The sequence below is a fragment of the Corapipo altera genome, unplaced genomic scaffold (assembly GCF_003945725.1).
Source record: "Corapipo altera isolate COAL_440 unplaced genomic scaffold, ASM394572v1 239, whole genome shotgun sequence".
Classification (NCBI taxonomy): Eukaryota; Metazoa; Chordata; class Aves; order Passeriformes; family Pipridae; genus Corapipo; species Corapipo altera.
The window spans coordinates 2,666,847-2,689,831 of record NW_020884938.1 but is presented as its reverse complement, the minus strand read 5'-3'; the positions used below and the strand labels follow the sequence as shown (position 1 = coordinate 2,689,831).

The 22,985-nt window shown below is 39.4% G+C and overlaps 2 protein-coding genes across 3 annotated transcripts in view; one reads left to right on the top strand and one right to left on the bottom strand.

Moving 5' to 3' along the window:
* The first annotated feature begins 20 nt into the window (after positions 1–20).
* CASC1 (cancer susceptibility 1) lies at positions 21–20,159 on the top strand. Of its 2 annotated transcripts, XM_027660679.1 has the most exons (16): positions 21–130; positions 1,046–1,066; positions 3,098–3,152; positions 4,169–4,248; positions 5,397–5,498; positions 7,581–7,718; positions 8,952–9,098; positions 10,228–10,331; positions 11,421–11,700; positions 13,647–13,752; positions 16,090–16,256; positions 17,010–17,154; positions 17,918–18,132; positions 18,796–18,963; positions 19,178–19,291; positions 19,818–20,159. In XM_027660679.1, the coding sequence occupies exons 1-16, from the start codon at positions 128–130 to the stop codon at positions 20,091–20,093; spliced, it is 2,121 nt and encodes a 706-aa protein (XP_027516480.1). In that variant the 5' UTR covers positions 21–127; the 3' UTR covers positions 20,094–20,159. The 2 variants fall into 2 exon arrangements, with proteins under 2 accessions (XP_027516480.1, XP_027516481.1); XM_027660680.1 differs by lacking the exons at positions 21–130; positions 1,046–1,066; positions 3,098–3,152; positions 4,169–4,248 and adding an exon at positions 4,255–4,399.
* Positions 20,104–22,985, bottom strand: part of LRMP (lymphoid restricted membrane protein) — a 37,116-nt gene continuing 34,234 nt past the window's right edge. The window contains exons 35-39 of the mRNA XM_027660678.1: positions 22,768–22,845; positions 22,594–22,658; positions 22,035–22,136; positions 21,780–21,884; positions 20,104–20,786 (exon numbers count right to left, since the gene is read on the bottom strand). Of these exons, the coding sequence (XP_027516479.1) occupies positions 20,543–20,786; positions 21,780–21,884; positions 22,035–22,136; positions 22,594–22,658; positions 22,768–22,845 (594 nt within the window). The 3' untranslated portion in view covers positions 20,104–20,542. The remainder of the gene's footprint in view (positions 20,787–21,779; positions 21,885–22,034; positions 22,137–22,593; positions 22,659–22,767; positions 22,846–22,985) is intronic.

The window sequence follows — 22,985 nt, the reverse complement described above, 5'->3', positions numbered from 1 at the left end:
GGGAGATCCGGGGATCGGGGCAGCCGGGGAGAGGGATCCTGCTGGGAGCGGGACAGCCGGGGAGAGGGATCCTGCTGGGATCGGGACAGCCGGGGAGAGGGATCCTCCTGGGATCGGGCACCGAGGGATGGTGCGGCGGGGAAGGGAAGGGTCAGGTGGTGGGGATGAGGAAGGATTAGGTGGTGGGGTGGGTCAGCGCTGGACCATCATCTGAAGTACATGGAAAAATATATATTTGAATATATATATTTTTAAAAAAATATTTAAGACTGAAAAATACCACTTGTTTTTTTCTGGAGTCCCCAGTCCCGTGCCGTGGATTCTCGGTGTGAAACCGGGCCGGGAGGGACGGAGGGAGCTCGGGCTTTGTTGCCACAACCGCTCCATGGTGACAAACTCCATCCCTAAGTGGAGCCTGCCTGCTCCTTCTTCCCCTTTTTGTATTCCCGCGTGGGTAATTAATCGCCCTGCAGTCACGAGAATTCACGTGGTGGTGTTTTGGGCGCTGCACAGGAAAGGTTAATTGGTAAAGAAAGGATTTACTGCTGGATGTTCGGCTTTCTGGAATCTGTTCTCGTTTCCTTGTAGTTATTTGGGCAAGTCCCCTAATTACGTTTCTCCGGGTGTGGTTCCCCAGCTGATGGCAGAAAACTCGGTGGTGGTTCTGTGACACTGCACGATGTGATTTAGCGATGTGATTTAGCGGTGTCAGTCGATGAATTCAGAAAACACTGGAAAAATATTTTACTAAACTATGTCCTACACTAAAATATGTATTTCATGTGCATTAGTTTTTTAACAGTGGGAATAAGTAAATACACTTCTTTAATCATAAGTGTAATTTAGCCTGATAAATTATAGCGGTCCGTAGTCATGTGTTGGTGGCTAATTTTCTGCAGTATTGAAGTTATTGTCATTACAGTTTTTCAATAGTTAACCTCACCTAATTTTACAGAATAGTTGTATTTTCTAATTATTCGTTTATAGTTGATCCCCTGTTATCTGATGTTCACTTTACTTTTTTTTTTCCCCCCTGATCTTTTAGGGTCCAAAATCGAAGAACAAGGTAGGTAGGCAGAAACATGCTCTAGTTCATTGCTGCATTTTTTTTTATCTGCTCAGGGTTAATTGAATTTGAAAGAGGAAGAGGCATCTCCAGGACTGAGGGAGCTGGGGGGGCTCAGCCTGGAGAAAAGGAGGCTCAGGAGGGACCTTCTCATTCGCTGCAATTCCCTGACAGGAGGTTGTAGCCAGGGGGGGTCAGACTCTGCTCCCAGGGAACAAGGGACAGGATGAGAGGAATTGGCCTCGGGCTGCACCAGGGAAGGTCTTCAGATCGTACATCAGGAGGAATTTCTTCACAGAAAGGGCGGTCAGGCCCTGGAAGGGGCTGCCCAGGGAGGTTGTGGAGTCCCCATCCCTGGAGGTGTCCAGGGAACAACTGGCTGTGGCACTCAGTGCTCTGGGCTGGGGGACAAGGTGGGCATTGAGCACAGGGTGGACTCACTGATCTTGCAGGTCTTTTCCAACCTCAGTGATTCTGTGGTTCTGTGATTTGAGCCACAGACTGGACACAGAGTATGATGAGTGGAGGTACAACAGGCAGAAGTCCACGGGAAACTGGACTGTATAAATTCATCCCATGGATTATTCTTAATTCAGTAATAATGAATTTATCCACCCCCCACCCCTCCCCAGCTGTGCATCTCAGTCGTGTCAGTGCTATGTTAAGACATAGGAATGTGAAAAGAAATGGAGTAAAAAGTGACTACAAGTAATTGAAACAAGCAAATTTCCCTTTTCACTGAAAATAATCAAAGATTTATTTGTTTGTTTAAGTGAAAAAAAAAACACCTGAATTCTTCCCTGAAATCTTAATGGGTAGAATTGTGGGGTTTACTGATTCTATTTCAGGATAATTTTGCAAAGAAATGCTTTGGTAACAAACGTGATAAGATGCCCTCAAACTCTGGTGGTTCTATGTGTGTTGTTGGCACTAAATTGTTCCCATTGTTTTTGTTCCAGCTTCATGATAACCTCTGTATTCAAAGTCACCCTTATCTATATATTTACTGCCACGCAAAGTAGTGTAAAGTGAAGACCTTTCCATGTAGTTATTTATATCTGAAATCAGAATCAAAGTATGAAATAACAGTATTTATAACACACTTCATGCATGAAAAAGGATCAGGATGTATTTCCTTGGTGTATTTTTTTTCATCAGTACCTTGCCTTTCAACCTGAGTTTAGGCTGCTGTCACTCTTAGGCTCCAGCATGTAGAGGAAACAATGCAGAATATCATGGTTTGTTTCCTCCTGTGTACAAAAAATAGCCTTATTTGCCCCACTTGTAAATAATAATGTTGGCTGTGAATTAATTTTGCAGTTTAGATCCAATTATCACATTTTTATGTGTATCATCCGTGAGAAATCTGTGAATGCTATGAATTACAGGACAAAAATCAGTGTTCTATTTTGGTTCATCTGTTACATGACAGTAGATTTTGCATGTTACTTACCTTGTCTTTTATTTTTATAAACTATATACCCAGACATCAAAGAATTGATACACTGATTTCTGAGAAATCCAGATTTAAAATACAGTTTTTCTAGGATTAGGCCAGAGGTTGAATAGTGGACTGTCTGGAGTTGCAGTGAGGATTTTATAACAGAAAAGAGAACCCTTGCTACTTGTCTTTTGAATTAGATGCTTGTAAATGCCAGACTTGCCCCAAAATACATTTCCCAGTATTTCCTAAAATATTTGAAGTTATAACATCTGCTTTCTTAGCCAATCTACCTGTTATTCAATTTCTACATTAAAAACAATGTTGTCCTGTTTGTGACCATGTTTGGGAATGTCTAGCATAGAATAATATATTAATTGTAAGAGCATATATTGCATCATGAAAATGAGAATAAAATTGAGTCAAAAATGTTTATTGCCATTCTGGGGGTTTCATTCACTGTGCAGGGAGTCTAAAATATTAATTCAGGGATCACATTTGAAGGGCAAATTTATAGAGTTATACACCTCTGAGAATATATTAAAATAACACTGACATTTGTTTTCTTCTAATTTACTGCAAACATTAAGCCTGGTGGCAAAAAAGCTGAAAAGAAAGAAGAGGAAGTGAAGCTGAATGAGGGAGGTACTGTGCACTTCATTTATAGGGAATGTGATGGGCAAATAATTTATTTTAAAGAAATGTACAGAAAGTAATTTCTTGAGCTACATGTGAATTGATATTTGTGTTTCACAAACATGGGTGAGTCCTCTCTGTTTTCTGGTGTGAGCCAAATTCTGTGTTGGTTGACACCACATCTCAGTGTCCTGTCAGAGCAATACTCCTGCCTCTGGTTATTTCTCCTGCAGTCAGGAACTTGGGAAGAATTAACTTGCCATTAATCCATCCTGGTGGGGGCTTGGGCACGCTGTGATTGCTGCTAAGTGACTGCTAATCACTAGTAGCCTTTTGTGGGTGGGAGTAGCAGCTCAGGCAGGTTTGGGAACTGCTGTTGCTCTCGCCTCAGTGCAACACTGAGACCCTTGACATGATTTCCAAGTAGGTGGGGATGTTCAAGGCTCTCTTTGGGAACCTCTGGATTGATGTTCCAGTTTAGGCTGAAAGCTTAGAGGTTGAAATCAATTTTAATTTTCACATCCTCTCTGGCTTTCTAGTCCTAATGGCAGCAAAGAGAAGCTTTGCTGGGATGGGGAATAGCTGATCATGAGGAGAATTTCAATGAACAAACAGCCAGAAGGTTGAAGTTGTAGGAAAACAGTAGTTGTAGGAAAGGAGAAGAATAACTTGGAACTAAACCATTCAGTTTCACCACAGACTTTGGATCAAGAACCTGTGTCCGTTGAAGCTGGAACAGAAGGAGAGCACTTCTGCTGCTGTTTCTGAGGGGGGAAAAAGAGGGCTTGTTGATCCTTGTCTCCACTTGTATCATCACAGGCTGGTGGGGTAGTGCCATAGATAGTGTGTTTTAGTGCTGTGATTCAAATTAATTTGACTCAGGTGGGAGAAGATTTCTGTGCAATGCTAAACATTCCTGCTGCTCCTTTCATGGTTGTTTTGTCATTAGAGTAATAACAAAATCACTTGTCTGGTTTCATTCAGCAAAATATAGTTACGCTCTTGATCTATTCTCCAATCTTCAGATGAAGCTGAACGAGAAGAAGCAGCACGACTTGAGAAGGAGAGACTTGAACGAGAGCGCATGGCAAGGCTCGAGGCAAAAGTTAGTTTGTACTCACTGAGAAAAGCTAATCCTATTTCTAAACTTGGGACGAGGTCTGTAAAACATCAGTGTGAGAATAGGAATTAAATTTCCTTCTGTATTTACTGTTGGGAACAATATAGAGGAGATTTTCCAGCTTCCATGGATTAACATTAGTCCTAAAATCCAGCTAAGGCACTGGGAGATAAGATCCCACAAATTGAGGTGGTGCTGAGCTGGGTCAGTAATGGAACATAATGGATGTAAAGTCAAAGAAAATGACACTGATTTTTTTTTTCCACTAAGCAAATGTTTAACTTAGTGTTGTTTTGATTTAGAAAAATAAATGAGATAGTCTTGCCTGGTTTTGATGCATTTAAATACATGAACTTTTGTGATATGTGATATTCCAGTTTGAATAAATGCCCCTTTTTTTCCCCCGTTCCACTGTGCTTTCAACTGAATGTGTTTTTTGTGTTCCCCGTAGTTATATTTGGTACAGCTGTGGCAAGAAAATATTGGTATAAATTCCTTAATTGGTTACATGTTGGGGCAGGTACAGTGATTTGTGTGTGTATATATATATGTGTGTATTAGACTGTTTATATTTATTATTCTGACAAGACTGGAATTCAGAACAAAAACTGATTGGTAGTATCTAAGTATTTTTTCTGTTTTCAAAGAAAAAAAGATATTTACAACAAATATGTCTTTCTTTTTTTTTAAGAAAAAGTCATTCTTGCCTATGCCTTTTGTACTTTACAGATTATGTTCTTCTAGGGAGGAGATGAACTTAAAATAATAGAAATTATTAGGAAAAAAATAAAATAATCTTGCACACATTCTTCCAACACATGCTTACATTTTTTAGCAGCTCTCATTAGGATGATGATATAGAAACTGTTCAAGAGAGAGGCTAACAATCATATGACACATTATATTTATCATGTGGCTCAGCTCAGCAACTAATGTGATAACAGTAACATATTGCAAGCTACCAGAGTCTTCTCAGTGGAATGTTTCATTAAAAAAAGCAGGTCACCTGCATTTGGATTAGTTTAAATAATATATTATTCAAATATCCCAAATATTTGTTTGTTTTATGTAAAATAATTGTAAGACCTAAGCCAAATATTTAACTTTATATATATATATATATATTTTAACAGTACCAAGAACAAAAGGAGTCTGAACTAGCAGAACTTAATTCACTGGAACAGAAGTTTCTGTCTGCACAGCAGTGGAAAATGGAATATAGAGAACATGAAAAGGTAACCTCTCTTGCCAAAATCCCTTGTCCTTCCTTTCCTATTTCTTTAATTCATTCTGCTTTTAAACATTCCCTGAAAAAAGCTCTACCAGGGCTTAAATATTTTTTAATAGATTTTGAGACAATTGACAACATTTGCTTCAGTGGTTCCTGGATATCACAGGTCATCATTTGGAGAGAGATTGGCCAAACCTTCAGAGCTGGAAACATGTGAAAATGCAGCTGAGAGTGAATGTCTGCAGTTTAGGGGGGTGGTTGAATTGTCACACGATGGTGTTACCTACCTGTAAAGTTAAATTTTAAATAGTAAGGTAGAGAAATACAGTAGTAGAACATTTCTCTTGTGTGAATCCATCTTGCAGACACATCACTCAGTAACAATAACATGAAATTTGGTCAGTTTGGCTCCATGTAAGGTTAAATAGACTTGCAGACAGAAGGATTTTCTCTTTGTCCTATTTATCACTTAATCCTCTTAAAGCCTCTGCAGAACAAATTTAGAATCATAGGATAAATCATGTTAGGGAGCACTTCTGAAACTCATGTAGCTCAACCTCCTGCACGAAGCAGTGCAAACTCTGAGGTTGTTATCAAGGTGCTCAGTTGGGTTTTGGAAATTTTAATGTTAGACATACCACACTATCTTTAAGGAGCCACTTTGACAGCTTTACCACTTCTTCATTTTTCTTTATATGTAATAACCATTTTTCTTTAAGTGCAGTTGGCATTTCCCTGTTACAGCTTGTGATCATTGCCAGTTGTTGTTTGTGGATGTTTCTGAAAGTGTTTCTCGGAAGGACAAACATAAGACTTTTCTGTTTTCAAAAGTAAGGGCAAAATAGAACTATTGGTTTTAAAATAAATCTTCTAATAAAATACTGGTAGGTTATGGGAAATACCAGGGTTTGTATTAGTCTGTTGTTAACAATATTTAGGGCAAAAGAAATATACAATATCAAATGCTGAGTTTCCACATCGATTTCTGTACAATTTCAGTTCAGATTAACAGATATGTTTACAATTTATCAAATATCTATCCTTTTTCTCAAAGAACGAGTGCTGTTATTTTTAAGGATGTGATGATGAAACTGAAGCTCTCTTTTAAGTGCAAAGATGTAAAAAAAAAAAAGAAATCAGGTATTTTAATTACTGAAGACTGATCAGTCTTTAATACAGGAGTTTCCAGGGCACTCAATACTCACCTACTATTGCTTTCTTAGAAGTCAGTGGAAATGCTTGTGGAAGTGCTTGGGAGTGCAATTATACGAGTGTTTTTGCTTTAAAAGATCCATTTTACTTTGTAATGCAATCTTCTGTAACAGTATTATTAATCTTCACAGCAAACAGTGAGGCAATGTTTCCTTAATAGCCTATTACATAGATGAAAAAAAATTACAGGTGATAAATTGATCCCATGAGCCAATGTTAGGCATTAAGTGGGTTTAGTCTGTCACTATTTTTTTCTTTCCACCACTTATAAGAATGAACAATAATTGATTTGAAAATAAAATTATTTTAAAAAAAACCAACCCTAATCTAGGATTTCACATTCCCCCCAGAGGTTTCTGAAACAGTTCATTTGGGGCTGGTAAGGGGGAGGGAAGCTCCTTTAGAGGCAGAGAAAGGAGGAATAAATATGTTGGAGTAGAGGCAGCTTTATTGCCAGTGTAGGAATTTTCAGTTCTGTAGGCATCACCTGGCCTGAGAACCATCTGCCTCTTCCCCCTGCGCTGGTTCCTTGTTTATGTTCTCAGCCATTTATTCTTTCAGCCCCTCATTTGTGGCAGGTGCTAAATTAATGGCTTTTGTAGACAAACTCTACCCGTCAGGGCAGAAACCACTGATAAATAAGTATAAACAGCAGGTGTTGGGTGGGCAGAAGTATCTTAACACATTAATATCAAAGTAAACCGGGTTTTTTGCTGGCATGGGGATAAGCCCAGTGGTGTTAGAATCCCATTTAGATGCATTTAGGTGTGAGTGTGTCACTATAATTGTCTTTCAGACCCCCCCCCCTTTTTGCTGTGATATCAATAGTCACTTGCACCTCATCCCTGTATCCTCTTTTCCTTGTTTTTTGTAGTGGGAGCATTACCTCAGCTGTGATGGAATTCCTGACCCAACTGTACCACAGGAAATCAACACTTTCATGAGCTTGTGGCGTGAAGATCAAGATGAGGATGTTCAGCTTGTGATGGAGAAGGGGGAACAGGTGCTAAATGTAAGTGTTAAAATGGTGTATTTTGGTTTCAGCCTCCTCCCTCTAACTGTTTTCTCTCTTTTTTTTTTTTTTGGTGGCTGTAACCTTCAAAACCTTGAAGTTTCCCTTCGGTTTTTATATTTTTTTTTTCATTACAGACTTTTTGTTCACCCTCAAGAAGTCATTTATTGACTTTAAATGTGCATTTCAGGGATTTGAGTGCAGTGTTTCTACACTGAGCTCTAGCATCCCAACATCCATCTTCCCTTCCATTTTAAACAACCTTGAGCCCAGAGCATATAAGCTCCTGTTATAAATAAATGCTTTACTGGGCAACAGCCTCATTGTGTAACACTTGGGCCAGTAAAATATCACATAAGAGCAGGATTTCCCAAAACTGATGTTTTACCAACAGGAGTTGCCAACAGTTGATGGCTTGTGAAGCAAATTTAAGCAATTGGGGCCTGCTCTGTAAATTTAGTGTTTTATTTTCATTTCAATTTAGAACTTTAGGATTTTATTTTCATTTATGCTAACTTTATAGCATGACTATATATATAACTATATAACTTTATATGCTAACTTCTTCAGGAAGTTAAATGGGGTCTTCCAGAAATTAGGGCTGAAAATTCCATGTGTAATATAGGTTTTGTTGGACTGGTTTGGTTCTGAGCTATACTTCCTATCTAGCAATTCCTGTTAGGTGCTACAATTTGCACCTTCCACATCCTGCCTTTGTCTGTGCTAGTCCTTTCCAAGAATTTCAATTGATAATTCCTCCTGGTAAGGATTTTTCTTTTAATAATTACGTTAAAATGTAATTTCTGTATGTCCTTCTGCTTATTTATTTATTTGGGGTTTCGTGGTTGAGATTATTGCTACAGAAAAATAATGGTTGCAAAAATAAACTAATTTTGGATCAAAAGGCTTCATCATATGATCAGTCCAGGTCAATAAATGATCTATGGTTGTAAGCTGAGATTTCACAGCCCACAGGTTAAGGAATGAAGGAATTGCATCAGAGGAGTGAAGGCAGACACGCTTGAGCCTGGAGTTTCCAGCACTTTGACTGTCTATCTGAAAAATGCTGTCTTAGCACAATTTCTAGAGATATGATAGAAAAAGACTGTGACTAAGATTTTTTTTTAGGTATAAAGGAAGCAAATTTGCCTCATTTTTTATGACAGAACAAACACAGTACATTAAGGGTGGTGTCAAAACAGAGATCCTTCTCCCACACGTAATGTCTTTTAGTTAATTGAGAAGTTGCAGCTTCTTTTAATGGACACACCATCAAATGAGATGACAGCAAAAGAAGCAGTCCAGTACCAGGAATCTATTCTGGAATTGCAGGATCTGCTTCATCAGAAGTACAATGAAGCTACACAGCACCTGCTGAAAGTGAGTAAGACTTACTGTCTTGAAGTTGTGATAAGGGCAGTGCACACGTTTAAGTCTTAAACTGTCACAGAAGTGAGTCTGTGACTTTCCAAATTGAGCACCTGAGTTTCCAAATCGAGTGTGTAGCACACACCAGGCTTGGCATTCTTCAAAACTCCTGAAAATCTGAACTTTATAGGTGAAATTCTCATCATTAAGTCACTAAAGATTAAATTATGGTGAGATTTGGAGGTGTGGAAAACAAGGGGGTTGCTGTATGAAATTTGTTTCCTGCTTTGCCTCACTGATTTAAATTAAAATTCATTGACTCTACAAAAAAAAATTGCAGATGTGAAAAGCAGGTCGTAAGGTTACCTTGTGCACATTTTTTAACACAAGTTCATGTGACTGAAATATTTTTTAGACTAAGACCTTGGGAAAAGTGAAGATTATTTAAACAAGAAAATGAAAATGTACTCGGGAATCAGTTTTTGGGGTTGCATGTATAGGTAGTGATCTTGCTGTTTCAAGTATATTAATCATATATATATATAAGCATGTTTAGCAAAAGAATATTGCTAGAGGAAACAAAAACAGGAGAAAGAGTAAAGGAAATAGTGAACCAGTTGTATGTTCATAGCCAAAGCCCTCTGCAAATTAAGAAATGTTAAATTCTTGATTGCCTTTACTGAGTTTACGATTAAACTCCTAATGTAATTATTTCACAGGTTTTTATATTGATTAAATGGTAAAGTAATCTGTGCAATGACTCTGATAGGAGTCCATTGTTGCTTTGTAAGTATTTTTTGGGGAGGTTTTTTTTTAATTACTTGCCCTGAGGAGTATTTTTGAGGACACATGATTAAGGGAGATAGGCAGTGCCATTGAGGGTAATAATGTAAGAACCCATATTTGGCTGACAGAATTTATGAAGTCAGAGGAAGAAAAATAACACAGTTCAAATTTTAACAAAGAAATTTGAGTTTATAACTGTTGTGGTTTAGTATAAATACAACACAGCTGGACTTGGTCTGGTGTATTTTCGTTCTTACCTGTTTTGGGTTTTTTATTTATTCAAGTGTAAATGTAAGTAAATCAAAGTGATATAAATATGAAGAAAATATTATTTAATTGGCTTTTTTCTTTGTAGACAGCTAGTATGTATGAAGATTCTGAAACTGGAAATATGCAGGCAGTCATAAAGGATAAAAATGTTACTTTCTGTATTTGGGTCAATCTAAGGAAGAAAGTAAGGTACAGCACCCTTAAATTCTTAATTTGAAATGAGACCTGTCCTTGTCTACCCAAGTTGAGTAAACACCAAGAACCAATTTCTCATAATCTTTTATATATATATATATATATGTATGTAAATTTTTTTCTTAAAATGCTGCTGTAGAACTAGTTACTACCAAAACAAATTTCGAAGAAAAACAATAAAACTCATGCAGAGAATTGAAATTCCTCTGGAAGTGATGTTCCTTGCTGATGCATTTAGTATTTTCTAAGCTGTTACAGTGGCTTGCAAAGCAGTGAATGGTGCTTGTGCTCAGTTCTCTGTTAGATAAAAGATTCTGGAGCCTGGGATGCTCCAGAGTGGGTTCTGAAGTTAAGATCTGGTTTTTTATTAGATTGCCATTTAATTGGTGTACTTTTCAAAACGAGATTTTTGAGCAGACTACCTATTTCCACTGCACAAATATGAGGAATAAATTACTAAAAGGACTTTACCTTGGCTCAGGACCTGTTGCTGTAAGCACCTAGAAGGCTGAGTGCTGGGCAATGTCAGACTGACCTTCAGGAAGAGCCCCTTTGGGGTGGCGTTAAAGCCTTTTGTTCAGCACAGAGATGCACTTCAAATATTCAACCAATAATTAAAAACTACGTGTTGCTTTACCAGAAGATTCTTAGAACTTGTGACCGGCTGATCCTATCCATAAACAAGTATTATTTGGATTATTTTGAAAGGTGCTGAGGCTGATGTAACACAGCTGGTGGCTTCACCTATGTAGGATTTGCCCATTAAATTAGTTTTACTGGGAATGTACTATATAGAAGAGCTGCCATCTGATTGTGCCTCATTGTCATCCTGTCAAGACATTATTTTGGCAGCTCCTGATCCCCTCAGTGCAGTGATGGCTTGGCTGGGAGGGTCTTACAGACAGCTGTCAGTACAAGTATCGTGACATCCCCCTCTGTTTCTTAGGCAGTGCAACAAATCTCAAAAGAGATTTGAGCATCTCTGAAGAAATACAAAAATAAGTGCTGCCAATCTTACTAGGGACTGTTGTGTTTGGTTTTTTTTTTTTTTTTTGTTTGGGTTTTTTTAATTCTTGTTCCCAGGTTCAAAACTCACGTGTTCAATGATGCACAGCATGGCTTTGATGTTCCCAAGTCCCTGGTTCTGAACAGCGCTGCCGTTCGCATTTTGCACACTCGTTACGACCACGTGTCTCCACTCTGGCTGCAGTGTCAAGGTCTGCCAGACCTGGAAGCCTTAGAGAGCAAAGAGTTAGCTGAGCATCCAAAAGACAATGCAGAAGAACCAGGAAAAGAGGAAAAGAAAGCCAGAGAAGAACCCAGTGTGCCTGCTGAAGAAGAAACGTGTCCTGCTGGGAGAAAGGTGGGTAAAAACCCTCGGCATGGGATATTGTACATGGCTCTTGTTAACTTGAGGCACAGTCACAGCTTTTTACTGTGTCCTGGGCATGAGAGCCAAATTCTTAAATGTTTTATAGAAAAAGACAACTTGTATTAGTGCTCTCAGATCTTCTCAAGGGAATGGAAAGATGGATGACCAAAGGCTGTCGGACAGAAGGTAGAAAGGGAGATTTGGTGCAGTCGGCAAAGATGAGTTTGCATTTGGTTGGTGGTTTTAAGAGTAGGATCAAGCCATAGGGAACACCAGGTGCTGTTATAGGATCACACAATCACAGAATATGCTGAGTTGGAAGGGACCCACAGGGATCATCGAGCCCAGCCCTCAGCCCTGCACAGGACCATCCCCCAGAGTCACACCCTGTTCCTGAGAGGGTCATCCAAAAGCTTCTTGAACTTTGTCAAGCTTGGTGCTGTGGCCACTTGTCTGGATATTTCTGTAACTCATTCACGTATGTACAGATGAATGGATTCTGCTTCTGAGATAAAATCCCTGCAGAAATCCAATTTTAGGAAAATTTGCAGCAGGCAGAATAGGATTCAAAGTTGGTGATGGCTGTGCAAGTACTTAGTTGACCCTTTGCTGTTAGAGGGCTTTTAAAATACTATTTTGGGTTCCTGTTCTCTTCCTTGGCATTCTTCCATGGAATATGTTGGCTTTAGATATGATGGCTTTAGGCTGCTTGGGTTTGTATTCTTCCTCCTGGGTTTGGGTTTTTCACTTTGGGCATCATCTGCGGCCTGCAGGTAAATGACTTGTGTTCTGTATCTTAAATTTCTGCAGAAATAACTGTAAAACATGAGATTTTATGCCTTCTTAGTGTGTTTGGAGCAATTTTACAGATTTCACAGAATATTCTGAGTTGGAAGGGACCCACAAGGATCATCAAGTCCAACTCTTAAGTTCATGATCTTGATTTTTCTGCTTTTCAGTCCCCAGCAACTTTGTAGTGAATCAGTGCTTGAAATCCTGCTATTCTTGGTTCCTTTTTTCTTCTTTTTTTTTTATATGACAAATCTTTTGACAGTTTTCACCCACATTTCTCAGCCTTTCTTTAACCTCCTTCTTTTTTTTTCTTCTGTTTTTGTTTCCCAGGTCTTTCTCTCAATCCAGTTTTGTGAATTTTCCTCTTCCTTCTGAAGGCTCCACTTCTCTCACCTTTTGTCCTTGTTGAGGGGATGTGTGTTCTTCCCACTTGCTGGCAGACACACACACAGAGCTCAGGAGGTGCCTGTGCTTCCAAATGAGCGGCTCATACCTTGAATTGCCATATTCCTATTGCTGTGCTTCCAGAGGAGTCCACTATGATAGGGATGAATCCGTATCTGGGTTGGAAATTTGGCTGGAAATCCAGGGTAATGTGTCTCAGCATCTCCCGTCTGGCTCTGCCTTGAGTTCCCCCACATTCCTGTGCATAAACACACAGTGTGAGAAAGGGAATAAATATCATGGGTTAGAACTGCAGGTGGGGTTCTGGCAGTGTTTCAGGAGGGCTTTGGATTCAGCCTTGGCTTACATTCTCTTTGTGCCACCCTGGTAGCTCTACAGTCAGCACAAACATAATTTTGGAGTGCCACACACTGCTAAAAAGGTGTCAAGTGCTTGCATGGTACTTGAGAAGCTCAAGAGGGAATTTGCTGTGGAAATGAAGTCATTATTTTATCTCTATTTATACATCCAGTTCCAAATCAGAGAGCACCTTTAATCAAAACTATTTTTGCTAGCTAGGTAGAAATAATTTCTCCTAAAATTTTGACCCTGAAGCAAGATTGGTGCAGATCTTGCTGGAAGACTAGTGTACTGTAGATAATGTACCCTGTATCCTTGGGCCTCCTTGGAGGAGGTGATGTCCTCTTCTTTGTTGTGTCTGTTTCTGACTGATGGAAAAATGTCTTTTTCCTTTTATATAGAGGAGTGTTGTCTCATTGAAGGAAACCAGCAATAACATGGAGGATGTAAATGAGACAGAGGAGGAAACTGAGAAGAAATCAGAAATCTTGGACAGATCATCACAAGGTATTTGGTGTGGTTTTATGTGCAGCATCACAGAAGTACTTATGCTAAGTATTTTATATATTAGGAAGAAATTGTTTACTGTGACAGTGGTGAGGCACTGGCACAGGTTTCCCAGGGATGCCCCATCCCTGGAAGTGTTCAAGGCCAGATTGGATGGGGCTCTGAGAACCTGGTTTAGTGGAAGGTATCCCTGCCCGGGGGGTGGAACTGGGTGATCTCTAAGGTCCCTTCCAACCCAGGCCATTCTCTGCTACACGGAAACATTGCAATATAGATCTCTGTGTGAATGGATATTGATGTTTTGATAACATCTGAGGTCTGTTGACATTTCTATTAATGATTGTTAAATGCAGAGAGATAACAGGACAGGTAGGAAAGTGGAGTTTGTCCCCACACTTATTTTCATTTATTTGTTATTTATATTTATGTTCACGTACATGTTTATTAAGTTTATGTAGATATATCTATTATATATATATATATATCTATTATTATATATATATATGTTTATGGCTGAGACATACAATGTGTATGAATCTACCAGGCTGTCTGGTGAGATTGACTTTCTCAGAAAAAAAATTATTCAAATGCATATAATGGTAGGCATTTGAGTAGTGTGGAGTGTTACTTAAGTGTCTGCTTAAAGCAGGATTCATGCTGATACGCTTTCTTAAAACAGGGCCTAATTCTAGGCCATAAAACAGTTTATCTGTCCCACATAAGTTACAAATGTCTTCAGGGTTGTGGTGTCATTGTCTGGTTTAATAAGTGAGTTTTCTTGTAGTACTGACTGAAATAAAACAACTGCAAACTATTAGTGTAATTTAACTCAACTTTACAGCCTTGTCCTTGTTTGAAGAAACCAAAGCCCACACCACAACATTTTCTGCTGAGCACAGTCCAAGGAACCAATTGTCAGACTAGACCCTGAAGACCACCCAAGCAAGGTTTTCCAGAGAATATAAAGGATTTAGGCTTCATATGGAGGAATTTGCTGTGTTGTTTCCATAAGGCTTTGAAAATCCCTGCTTTTCAGAATAGAGTTGAAAGGATACTCAGTTGTCACAAACTCAGTGAAAACAGGGAGCCACGTAAACAAGGGTTAAAAACCAGGAATGCAAAAACAGGGGAAAGAGGGAGAACTCCTGCAGTTCTCTGGATTTAGCCTTATTATACCATTCTTAGGAAGTTAAATTAAACTTGGGACAATGAATAATTTTGTTTAGAAGACACTTAAATATTTTTATATTTTTATCTTTAAAAAGCAAGTTCAAGTGCAAACTACCACTGTGGCTGGTAGTAAAACGGTGTTTTACCTTTTGTGAATTTTTTGCTCAGAATAACTGCAAAAGGACATTATGGTGGTGTGTGAATACAGTAGAATAAAACCTCTGCATAATGCAACTAAATCTGACATAAAAATTAACACCGTTTTCACTTGGGTTTTTTGTTGTTGTTTTTTTTTTAAAGTTTGAAGACCATTTATATAGATAGTTGTCATTTTTTTGATATGATCTCACTCTCTCAAGGCAAATTTCATAACACTTACAGTAGCTGTTTTTACAGTGTTGAACACCTTTTTTCCTGATTCCTGTCAACAGTAACTTGTCTCTCCTCCTGTAGCATCCCATGTGATGTTTTATGTGGGCTTGTTTGGTTTTGTTTTTTTAAAAGAAAATATTTCAAGCCATTTTTGTCCATGGCATTGATACCTTTTAATAACATTTTCCAATTCATTAAACCTTCAATTCAAACATGTATGTAATATATAGGTAATTATGCATAGAAAAATATGAATTATCTTTGCTATCTGAAAATTGTGTTTCATGGTAAATCCCTCCTGCTGTTCATAATTATCATGTCTTTTGCCTTCAGCACATGACCTTTTGGGGCTTTATAGTATTTGTCGTGAAACGAGTGTTTTAAGGTCACTCAAAAAAATCACAGTAAAGGTGAACTTTTTTTACCTCGTCTTTTTATATCAATACAGTCTTACTAAACCTGTCCAGAATCTACTGGGAAATTCTTCTGTGGTTAATGATGAGACTTGTTTTGTCAGTAAAATCCTTATACCTATGTAAACCATTCTGAACTGGCTGCAGATTCAGAGCAGAGAGTAATCTGTTAAAAAGCTCAGTTCCAAGACAAGAAGAGCTTTTCACTGCCCAGCTCTCTTTTTTCCCCCTCCATTTCATTTATTTGCTAAAAGCTCTGTGGAACACCAGCAGGTGGGGCTGAAACGCTGCCGAGTGTGAAGCACTCCAAGTGAAAAATAAACAGAGGTGGGAAAGTTCAGTGTCTCAGTTTGAGCACCATGTGGTTTGGTTATTTTTTTAGAAGGGGATCCACTGGCGCAGGAAGAGACAAGAGACAAAGAAGAGGCGGCAGCAGCTGCAAACTTTGTTGATTTGCAGCGGTTGATGCCGGTGGGTGGTGTGTTCCACATCGATGCCCTGCAGCTCCCACCTCAGGTCATGGAAGTCAATGACTGGACCATGGTGGAGGTGAGTGAGGGAAGGGATTACACCCTTTGCAAGCTCTTCCCTGTCATCCTTGGAAAGCTGCTCCTCAGGTGTGTCCCCACTCTACACGTCCATGATTTCTCCAACAGAAAATCAAAGGACCAAGTTTATCAAATAATTTTCAGTTGCACTTGCCCAACTTTTGGAGCGGCTGAGGGCACCTGTGTGGTCACTGTGTGCTCAGTCAGTGGCTCATCAGCATGGCCAGAACAGATCCACGTGCTGGAAAACAGTCTTGGCCAAAGTAAAAGCAAACAGAAGTCCTTAGTTTTTTGTATGTGAAAGCAGGCTGGTAACAAAGTCACTGCATATTCACTGCCAGGCTCTGCAAGATAGTTGGGAGTTGTAGTAACTGTGTTCTAGTTTCCCACTGCTGGAGCCTGGTGCAGTGCTACTAACATCAGAGATTTGTCTGTGAAGCTGAAAACCTTTAATAAGCAAAATTCCCACTCAAACTAAGGAAGCAGGACAGGGGGTAAATCAAGAGTCTGGGCTCCTCATTCCCGGCCACACACACATGCAACCTCTCCTTCCCTTGGGCACTGTGTGGACAGAGCAGAATTAGACCTGCTTTTGTCTCTCAGGTGCTCTTGGTTTTTTTACACTGTGGATCTGTTAAAAAAGGACTCTGCCCACTGGTGGCACTGCCTTAAGGGACTTAAGGGAAAAAAAACAAACTAGGCTGCTGCATTTTCTAATAAAAATGTTATGTGTCCTTTTCCCATCTTGCCAAAGTTAGTTGATGTTGGATTGGAGGTGTATCCATATTCCCCAGAAGAGGCTGAGGATGCCACAGAATCAATAATACAAATAACCCTCAGGCTGCCTGACAGTGTGGTGTATTTTGACAGTCCTGTGGTAGCCCGATGGGATCCTGAAGGTAGGAACTTAGAGCATAGGTTTGTTTTAAGTTTGAATAATGAAATTTATACCTGAGTTTTACTGTTGTCAATTCAGAGCCCAGAAATAATTTGGAGACTTCAATGTTAATTTATTTGTTTTGTTTTGGTTTTTTATTCTGTTTTGCTTCTGCACCATATCTAACGATGGATTGCTTTGTTGAGGCTTTTTACTGTAGCTTTTTAATATAAATGGAAAAAAATACACAGCATTTAATGGGCAGCAGTACAACTGCCTACCACAAATCAAGTTTTGCTGAGGCAAAGTCCACATTGAGCCAAACTTGCTCCTAACTACATATGTTAATATTGTTAAAATATGAAAATTATATGTTAAAAACCAACTGTGATATTCTAGTTATTAGATAAATACAATGTACCTTTGGCTTTACATTGATGAAAGAGAGTAGAACCTATTAAAGCAGTTAGATGTTTAAAGTTACTCTTAAAAATGATCTTTTGGGCTGGTGTTTAACAGGTAAGAGAGTTACAATACTGTTATATTTTCTTTTCTTTTGAAATTGAGAAGCCTTCCTGTCAAAATTAGCCCAATCTTGTACTTAAAGACAATTAAAATGAGGGGAGTTTTTGCCTTAAATTCATTATCTTTATTTTGTGGCTGATATTTTAACTGTGAGTGAATAGTAGTTAACCTGGGGTATCTTCACCAATTCTTCCCCAGCACATATCACTAGCAGAAGCTTTCTATGTCCATCTTTGTATTTTTACATCCTTTTTGTACAGCCCAACAGTGGAGAACTGATGGCATCAGCAACGTAAAGTATGAAGCACAAGAAAAGAGCATCACCTTTGTGATGGGTGGCTTTTATACAGTAGCACTTCTCCAGGATGCTCATCTCAACATGCCATATAAAGCATGGGAATTACAACCCACTGGGATGGATGAAGCACTCCTTGTAGTTACTACACACTTGGCAACAATTCAGATACAAATTAAGGTAATGTAAATAATTTTTTTAATCAAACATTGGCAGTTTAAAAAAAAAAAAAGGCAAACCATAATTACTATAGTGTCCTTCTCTAAGAATTTTAGATGTTTCCACAAGACCAGTTTGAATCTCTCTCTATGCCAGTGAAAATGAGGGAGGATCTCTTCCTTTCCAAGCACTGTCCCAGTTATTTAAATTTCAGTTATTTTCTGTGAGCTGGTCAGAAGGAAAAATATGTATGATTGCTCTGCAAAGTTCTAGTAAATGCTTTGATATGGATTCTGCTTTGCTGTATTCAAGACTTCCAGCAGCTAGAGACTTGAAAATTATTCCTTTTTTCTCCCAGCTATAGCAAGAGAAAGAAAAGCATTTCAAACAACCTACTATTAATGTTACTTGTTCCTTCTAAAGGTTCAAGTTACACATGATTGTCCATCTGTTCATTAACATATAAATCATGATTTGAAAAAAGCATGAAAAAAAGTACAGGTGTGTATTTTCTGAATTCCTACAGAAAAGTGGCTTTCCTCAGGACATGTAAATGAAATTCCAAGCCCAGACTAGCAGATTATGTATGTAATTCCCAGAACAGCAAAGATGTTACTGTTTGCTGCCTAAAGCAGTGAATGACTTCCATGCCCACTAAGTTGTTTTCACTGCTTTGTACAACAGGGTAATCAGTGTATGTTGTCTGCAGTAGTGGTGGAGGAGAAGGATGTGCTTTCCCACATCACAGGAAAATGGATGAGTCCACTTGCCCTCAGAGCAGCTTTGAAAAGATCTGGTGTGAACATTTTCCCAGGAGAGTATTCTCACAGCTATGTCCCTGTGACTAGGAAGGTGAGTACAGGATTGAATAGTTTTTTCCACCCATTTTTCACTTGCTTTTCACCCTTCTTGCATGAAGACCTGCAGTCCAGAATACACATTTGTGCTGCCAGCTGAGCCAGTGGGTTCTGGTTGGTTAAAGCAAGCTTTTCCTTACATTTGTATGACACAGTCAGTCCCTTTCCCAGAGATAAAAAACAAAACACCTTGTATTTTTGCATTCCAGGCTGCCCTGGCAGAAGTTAAGGCCTGTCAACAGATGGCTCTGGTTGCACCTGCATTTGCTTTTGCATCGAGCAGGTGGAATGGAGCAGCAGGTCCAGAGCACGTAGTGTTCAAGGTTTGTGGATTTAGTTTAATTTCATTTACTTCCTGCTGCAAAGGGGGGAAAAAGCAACTTAAGCACTGATTTGTTTCCACCTGTAAATTAAAACGTGGTTAAAGCTTCTCCCAGACAGACAGATACTCCCAGTTGTGGCTGTAGATAGAGAACACACCATAATGTTGAAACCTTCAGCAGCTTTCCCCTTTAAGTTAAATGCACATGACACACAAATATTTAGCCTAGTATTTAGTCTCAGGAATAAAAACTCAAATAAATTATGCCTGTTGCACCCAGCTAGGCTAGGAGTCAGGAACAGCAGCTGGAGTGCCCAAACCTTGGAGTTTAGAGGCAAACTAGATGGAAGATTTCAGTGTTAATACAGCACCTGGTACACAGGCTCTTAGGCACAGAGAGGCAATATTAATATTGGTTTAGGGGTGTTGTTTCTGTATTCTACTCACAAGAATTTAGAACTTCACACCAGAATTTATCCTCTCTCAGTGGCACAGGCTCTCTTACAGTGCATTTTTTCTTGCAATAGGTAAGGGAGCATCTTGAAGCAGATTCTGTCCAAGACAACAACTGGTCTCTTTACATGTTTAATGGTCAGAAAGCACAAAAGCTCAAAATCACTGAAATGAGTGAAGCTTTTTCAGAAGAGATAGAAGAAGATTCTGAATTGCACTCCACACTCTACCATCTGCTTAAGGATTTTGCCAGCAAAGCAGCAATGGATAAAGTGGAAGGAGCCAGCTGCCTGTTTATGGATGTTGTGTATCAGCTACTCCTTACTACCAGGGTTTTAACATACTCTTAAATACTGTGTGTTTTCCTTCAAAACTTTATTATCAAAAGTTCTCAATAAAGTTACAGTTCAAGTCTAGAACCCTGTTCTATTCAACTCATTGAAACAGCTCCAATGACTCAAATGCAAACAATTTTCTCTTAGTTCTGTTCAGGTTTACAATTTGAAAGTAGCTAACAATAAAAACAACTAAGTGGTCCTAGCCACAAGAGAATAACGAACTTATTTTGCTTGAACAGAGACTCTTTCAGCTACTTGTAAAGATGACTTTTGTCAGAGTAGGGGGAAAAAATATATATATATACACACTTTCATTTCAAGTCATGCTTTAGAGAAAGGAAAAAATCTCCCAAAAAATACCCACAACCCAACAAAACAAATCCAAATATGTAACCTTAAATAAACTATCTCAGCTTCTTAGAAAGTACTTGAAAGTACAACTACAGAAGTCAGAACCTTGGTTATACTGGGGGGGGCCCATTGTGTCGCAGTCTTATGTAGGGCCACAGCAGCTGCTGTAGTGATGTCCAGGAGTCCCCAGTTCCTACAGGTGCTGCCTCTGCTGGTCTATGAAGGGACAGCCCCGTGAGGAAGCTCATGAGGGCAGCCAGGAGCACCAGGATGGAGACAGAGACCCAGAGGGTTTTGTTGGCATTGGAAAAGGAAGCCTTGAAGTCAGACACCCACGATGACATCAAGTTGTACCTGTGCAGGAGAGTAAGGCAGAGCAGTTTTCCTTCACAACTTGGAAGCTCTTCCCACCTCACCTCAAAAAACCCCTAAATTAGGTCCCACCAACACAGAGATCTTTATCAATAAAGTGACAAGGTTGGTACTGTAGGTTGTGTTCTGGGTTTAAAATGCAGTCCTCATGAAAGTTTCAGGTGGCTCACTCAGCTTACAAGTCCACTCATTTCCCCTGGAACACACACTGTTTCTGAACAGGGTTCACAAAAGCTGCCTTGCAAGATCATCAAGAAATCGTGCTTGTGGAAAGCACTAAAAGTTCTGGCCTTCTGCTGTTTTCTATGGCTCTGGTGCCTTCCCTGAGGTTAGGAGAAAAGTCTTACCCTCCCTGACTACCCAAATCCTAGACTTCTCATGACAGTGGGTACCTCCATCCTTTATGGAACAATAGAGAATAATATATATTTGTCCTTGCTGTCACACACCAGCATAATTCTCTTGTCTCTCCCTCGATCAAGAAAGCATCCAGGGGAGGTTTAACATTCTGTGTTCATATGGAATAAATGGTTTTATTATCCCCTGCAGAGGCAACAAGCCCCCTTTTCTGTAAGGCAGGGGCTTCCAAGGGATACATGGACAGCACTCTTTTCCTTGACTTGAGATATTCAGAGGCATTAGCTGGGATAGTCTGGAGTTAGTCTGGATAACCACTTGTGTCATCCTTAGTCATTTTTACAAGATTACACGCTAGCATGACCAAATAGCTGAGCTGTAACAGCTCCCAGAGTAACCAAAAGAGGTCAGATTATACCATAAGGCTTCTCTTTCCCTCAGCATTTAGGATTAGGAATGAATTCCTGGAGGGGTTAGTCTGGGGCACCCAAGATTAGTTCTTCACAGTTGATTTAAGTGAGTATTAACAACTCAACCACAGCTCCAGCTTTGCTTCCCTCTTCCACACAAACATTACTTTAACTGGTGAAAAAAACCAAAACAACCAAACAAACTTACACTGACTCCAGGGTCCATTTTGATGAATATTTTCCTTTCTCAGAGACACTTTCCTTCCTGGTGGGTTGTTCCTGTACTTCAGCAGGGGACTCTGACTGCTCATTTCTGCAGGCAAGAACCAACAGCTCCAGAGCTTTGCCATCAAGCTAAATTCACAATAGTTGGATTTTATAGCCCTGATCATCAAAGAGTTCATTAAACACCAACCAACCCACCCTGCTCACACATCCCTGAGGAGGTTGCTGTTGGACTTACTTTGGTGGAAAGTGCTCTTCTTCATACTCTGCCCAGGAATAGGTGCTGAGGAATCGCTGCAGCGAGGGACGCTTCTCGTTTTGCTTCACCCCTAGTTTCCCCCTGGCACATTTTAAACAAATTTGCCTGAATTTCCCCAGGAAATAGCAGGAAATTAGAAATTTAGCAGGCTGCTACTCATTTAGGTAGGCCTTAGACAAATAACTTTCAAAATTAGCTGCCTGAAATTACGATTATTGGAAAAAATACCCAAAACCAAACAAAACCACAGATCCATCAATGGCTGATACTTAGAGTTTACACTTTAGTTGAGGTATTTTTTTAAAAAAGTTTCCAATGCTTAATAAAAAAAAAATAGATAAAATAAATAAAAAAGAGTAGCTGTAATATTTAGTCCTGAAGGCTCATTTGCCTGTTGTAGCAACTAAAACTAATGTGAAAGGCATAGCATAAACATTGTTATACTTTGAGATGCCCCATAAGCTGTTTGCTACAGGCACAGTTGGAGTTTGAAAAAAACCATTTCACCCTTTTCAAAGACAAGCCCAAAGGAATTTACCAGCTGCTTGATCTCCTGTTGAACCTCTCACTCCGTTCGTCTCCTTCAGGGTCGTGGAGTTGGGCCTGGAGAAGAAATTTGGCACATTTACTGCACTGTCATTCTCACGCTTCAGCCCAGCCAGTTTTGAGAAGATCAAGCACCTCCCTACCCCTTTGGGAACCTCCTACTTACCAGTGGCAACCCAATCCCTGCATTCCCAGCACTCCTGGGCACTGTTGCAATGCTAACTCTCCGCAGGGCTGACGATGGCTACACAAATAAGAGGCATTACTGGCTCTTGTCAAGGAACCATTGGATTACTCACTGAGCACATAAAACACCATCTGTTTTTATACAGACTGTATTATAAAAAATAGGTGTTGATACTTGGCTTGAAGTGACACACAAAG

What these genes read in the sequence shown, in the direction of transcription:
- CASC1 (XM_027660679.1), top strand. An exon ending in CTTGGACAGATCATCACAAG is followed by an intron (nt 13,753 to 16,089) that starts GTATTTGGTGTG and finishes TTATTTTTTTAG; the next exon opens with AAGGGGATCCACTGGCGCAG. An exon ending in ATGTCCCTGTGACTAGGAAG is followed by an intron (nt 18,964 to 19,177) that starts GTGAGTACAGGA and finishes TTTGCATTCCAG; the next exon opens with GCTGCCCTGGCAGAAGTTAA.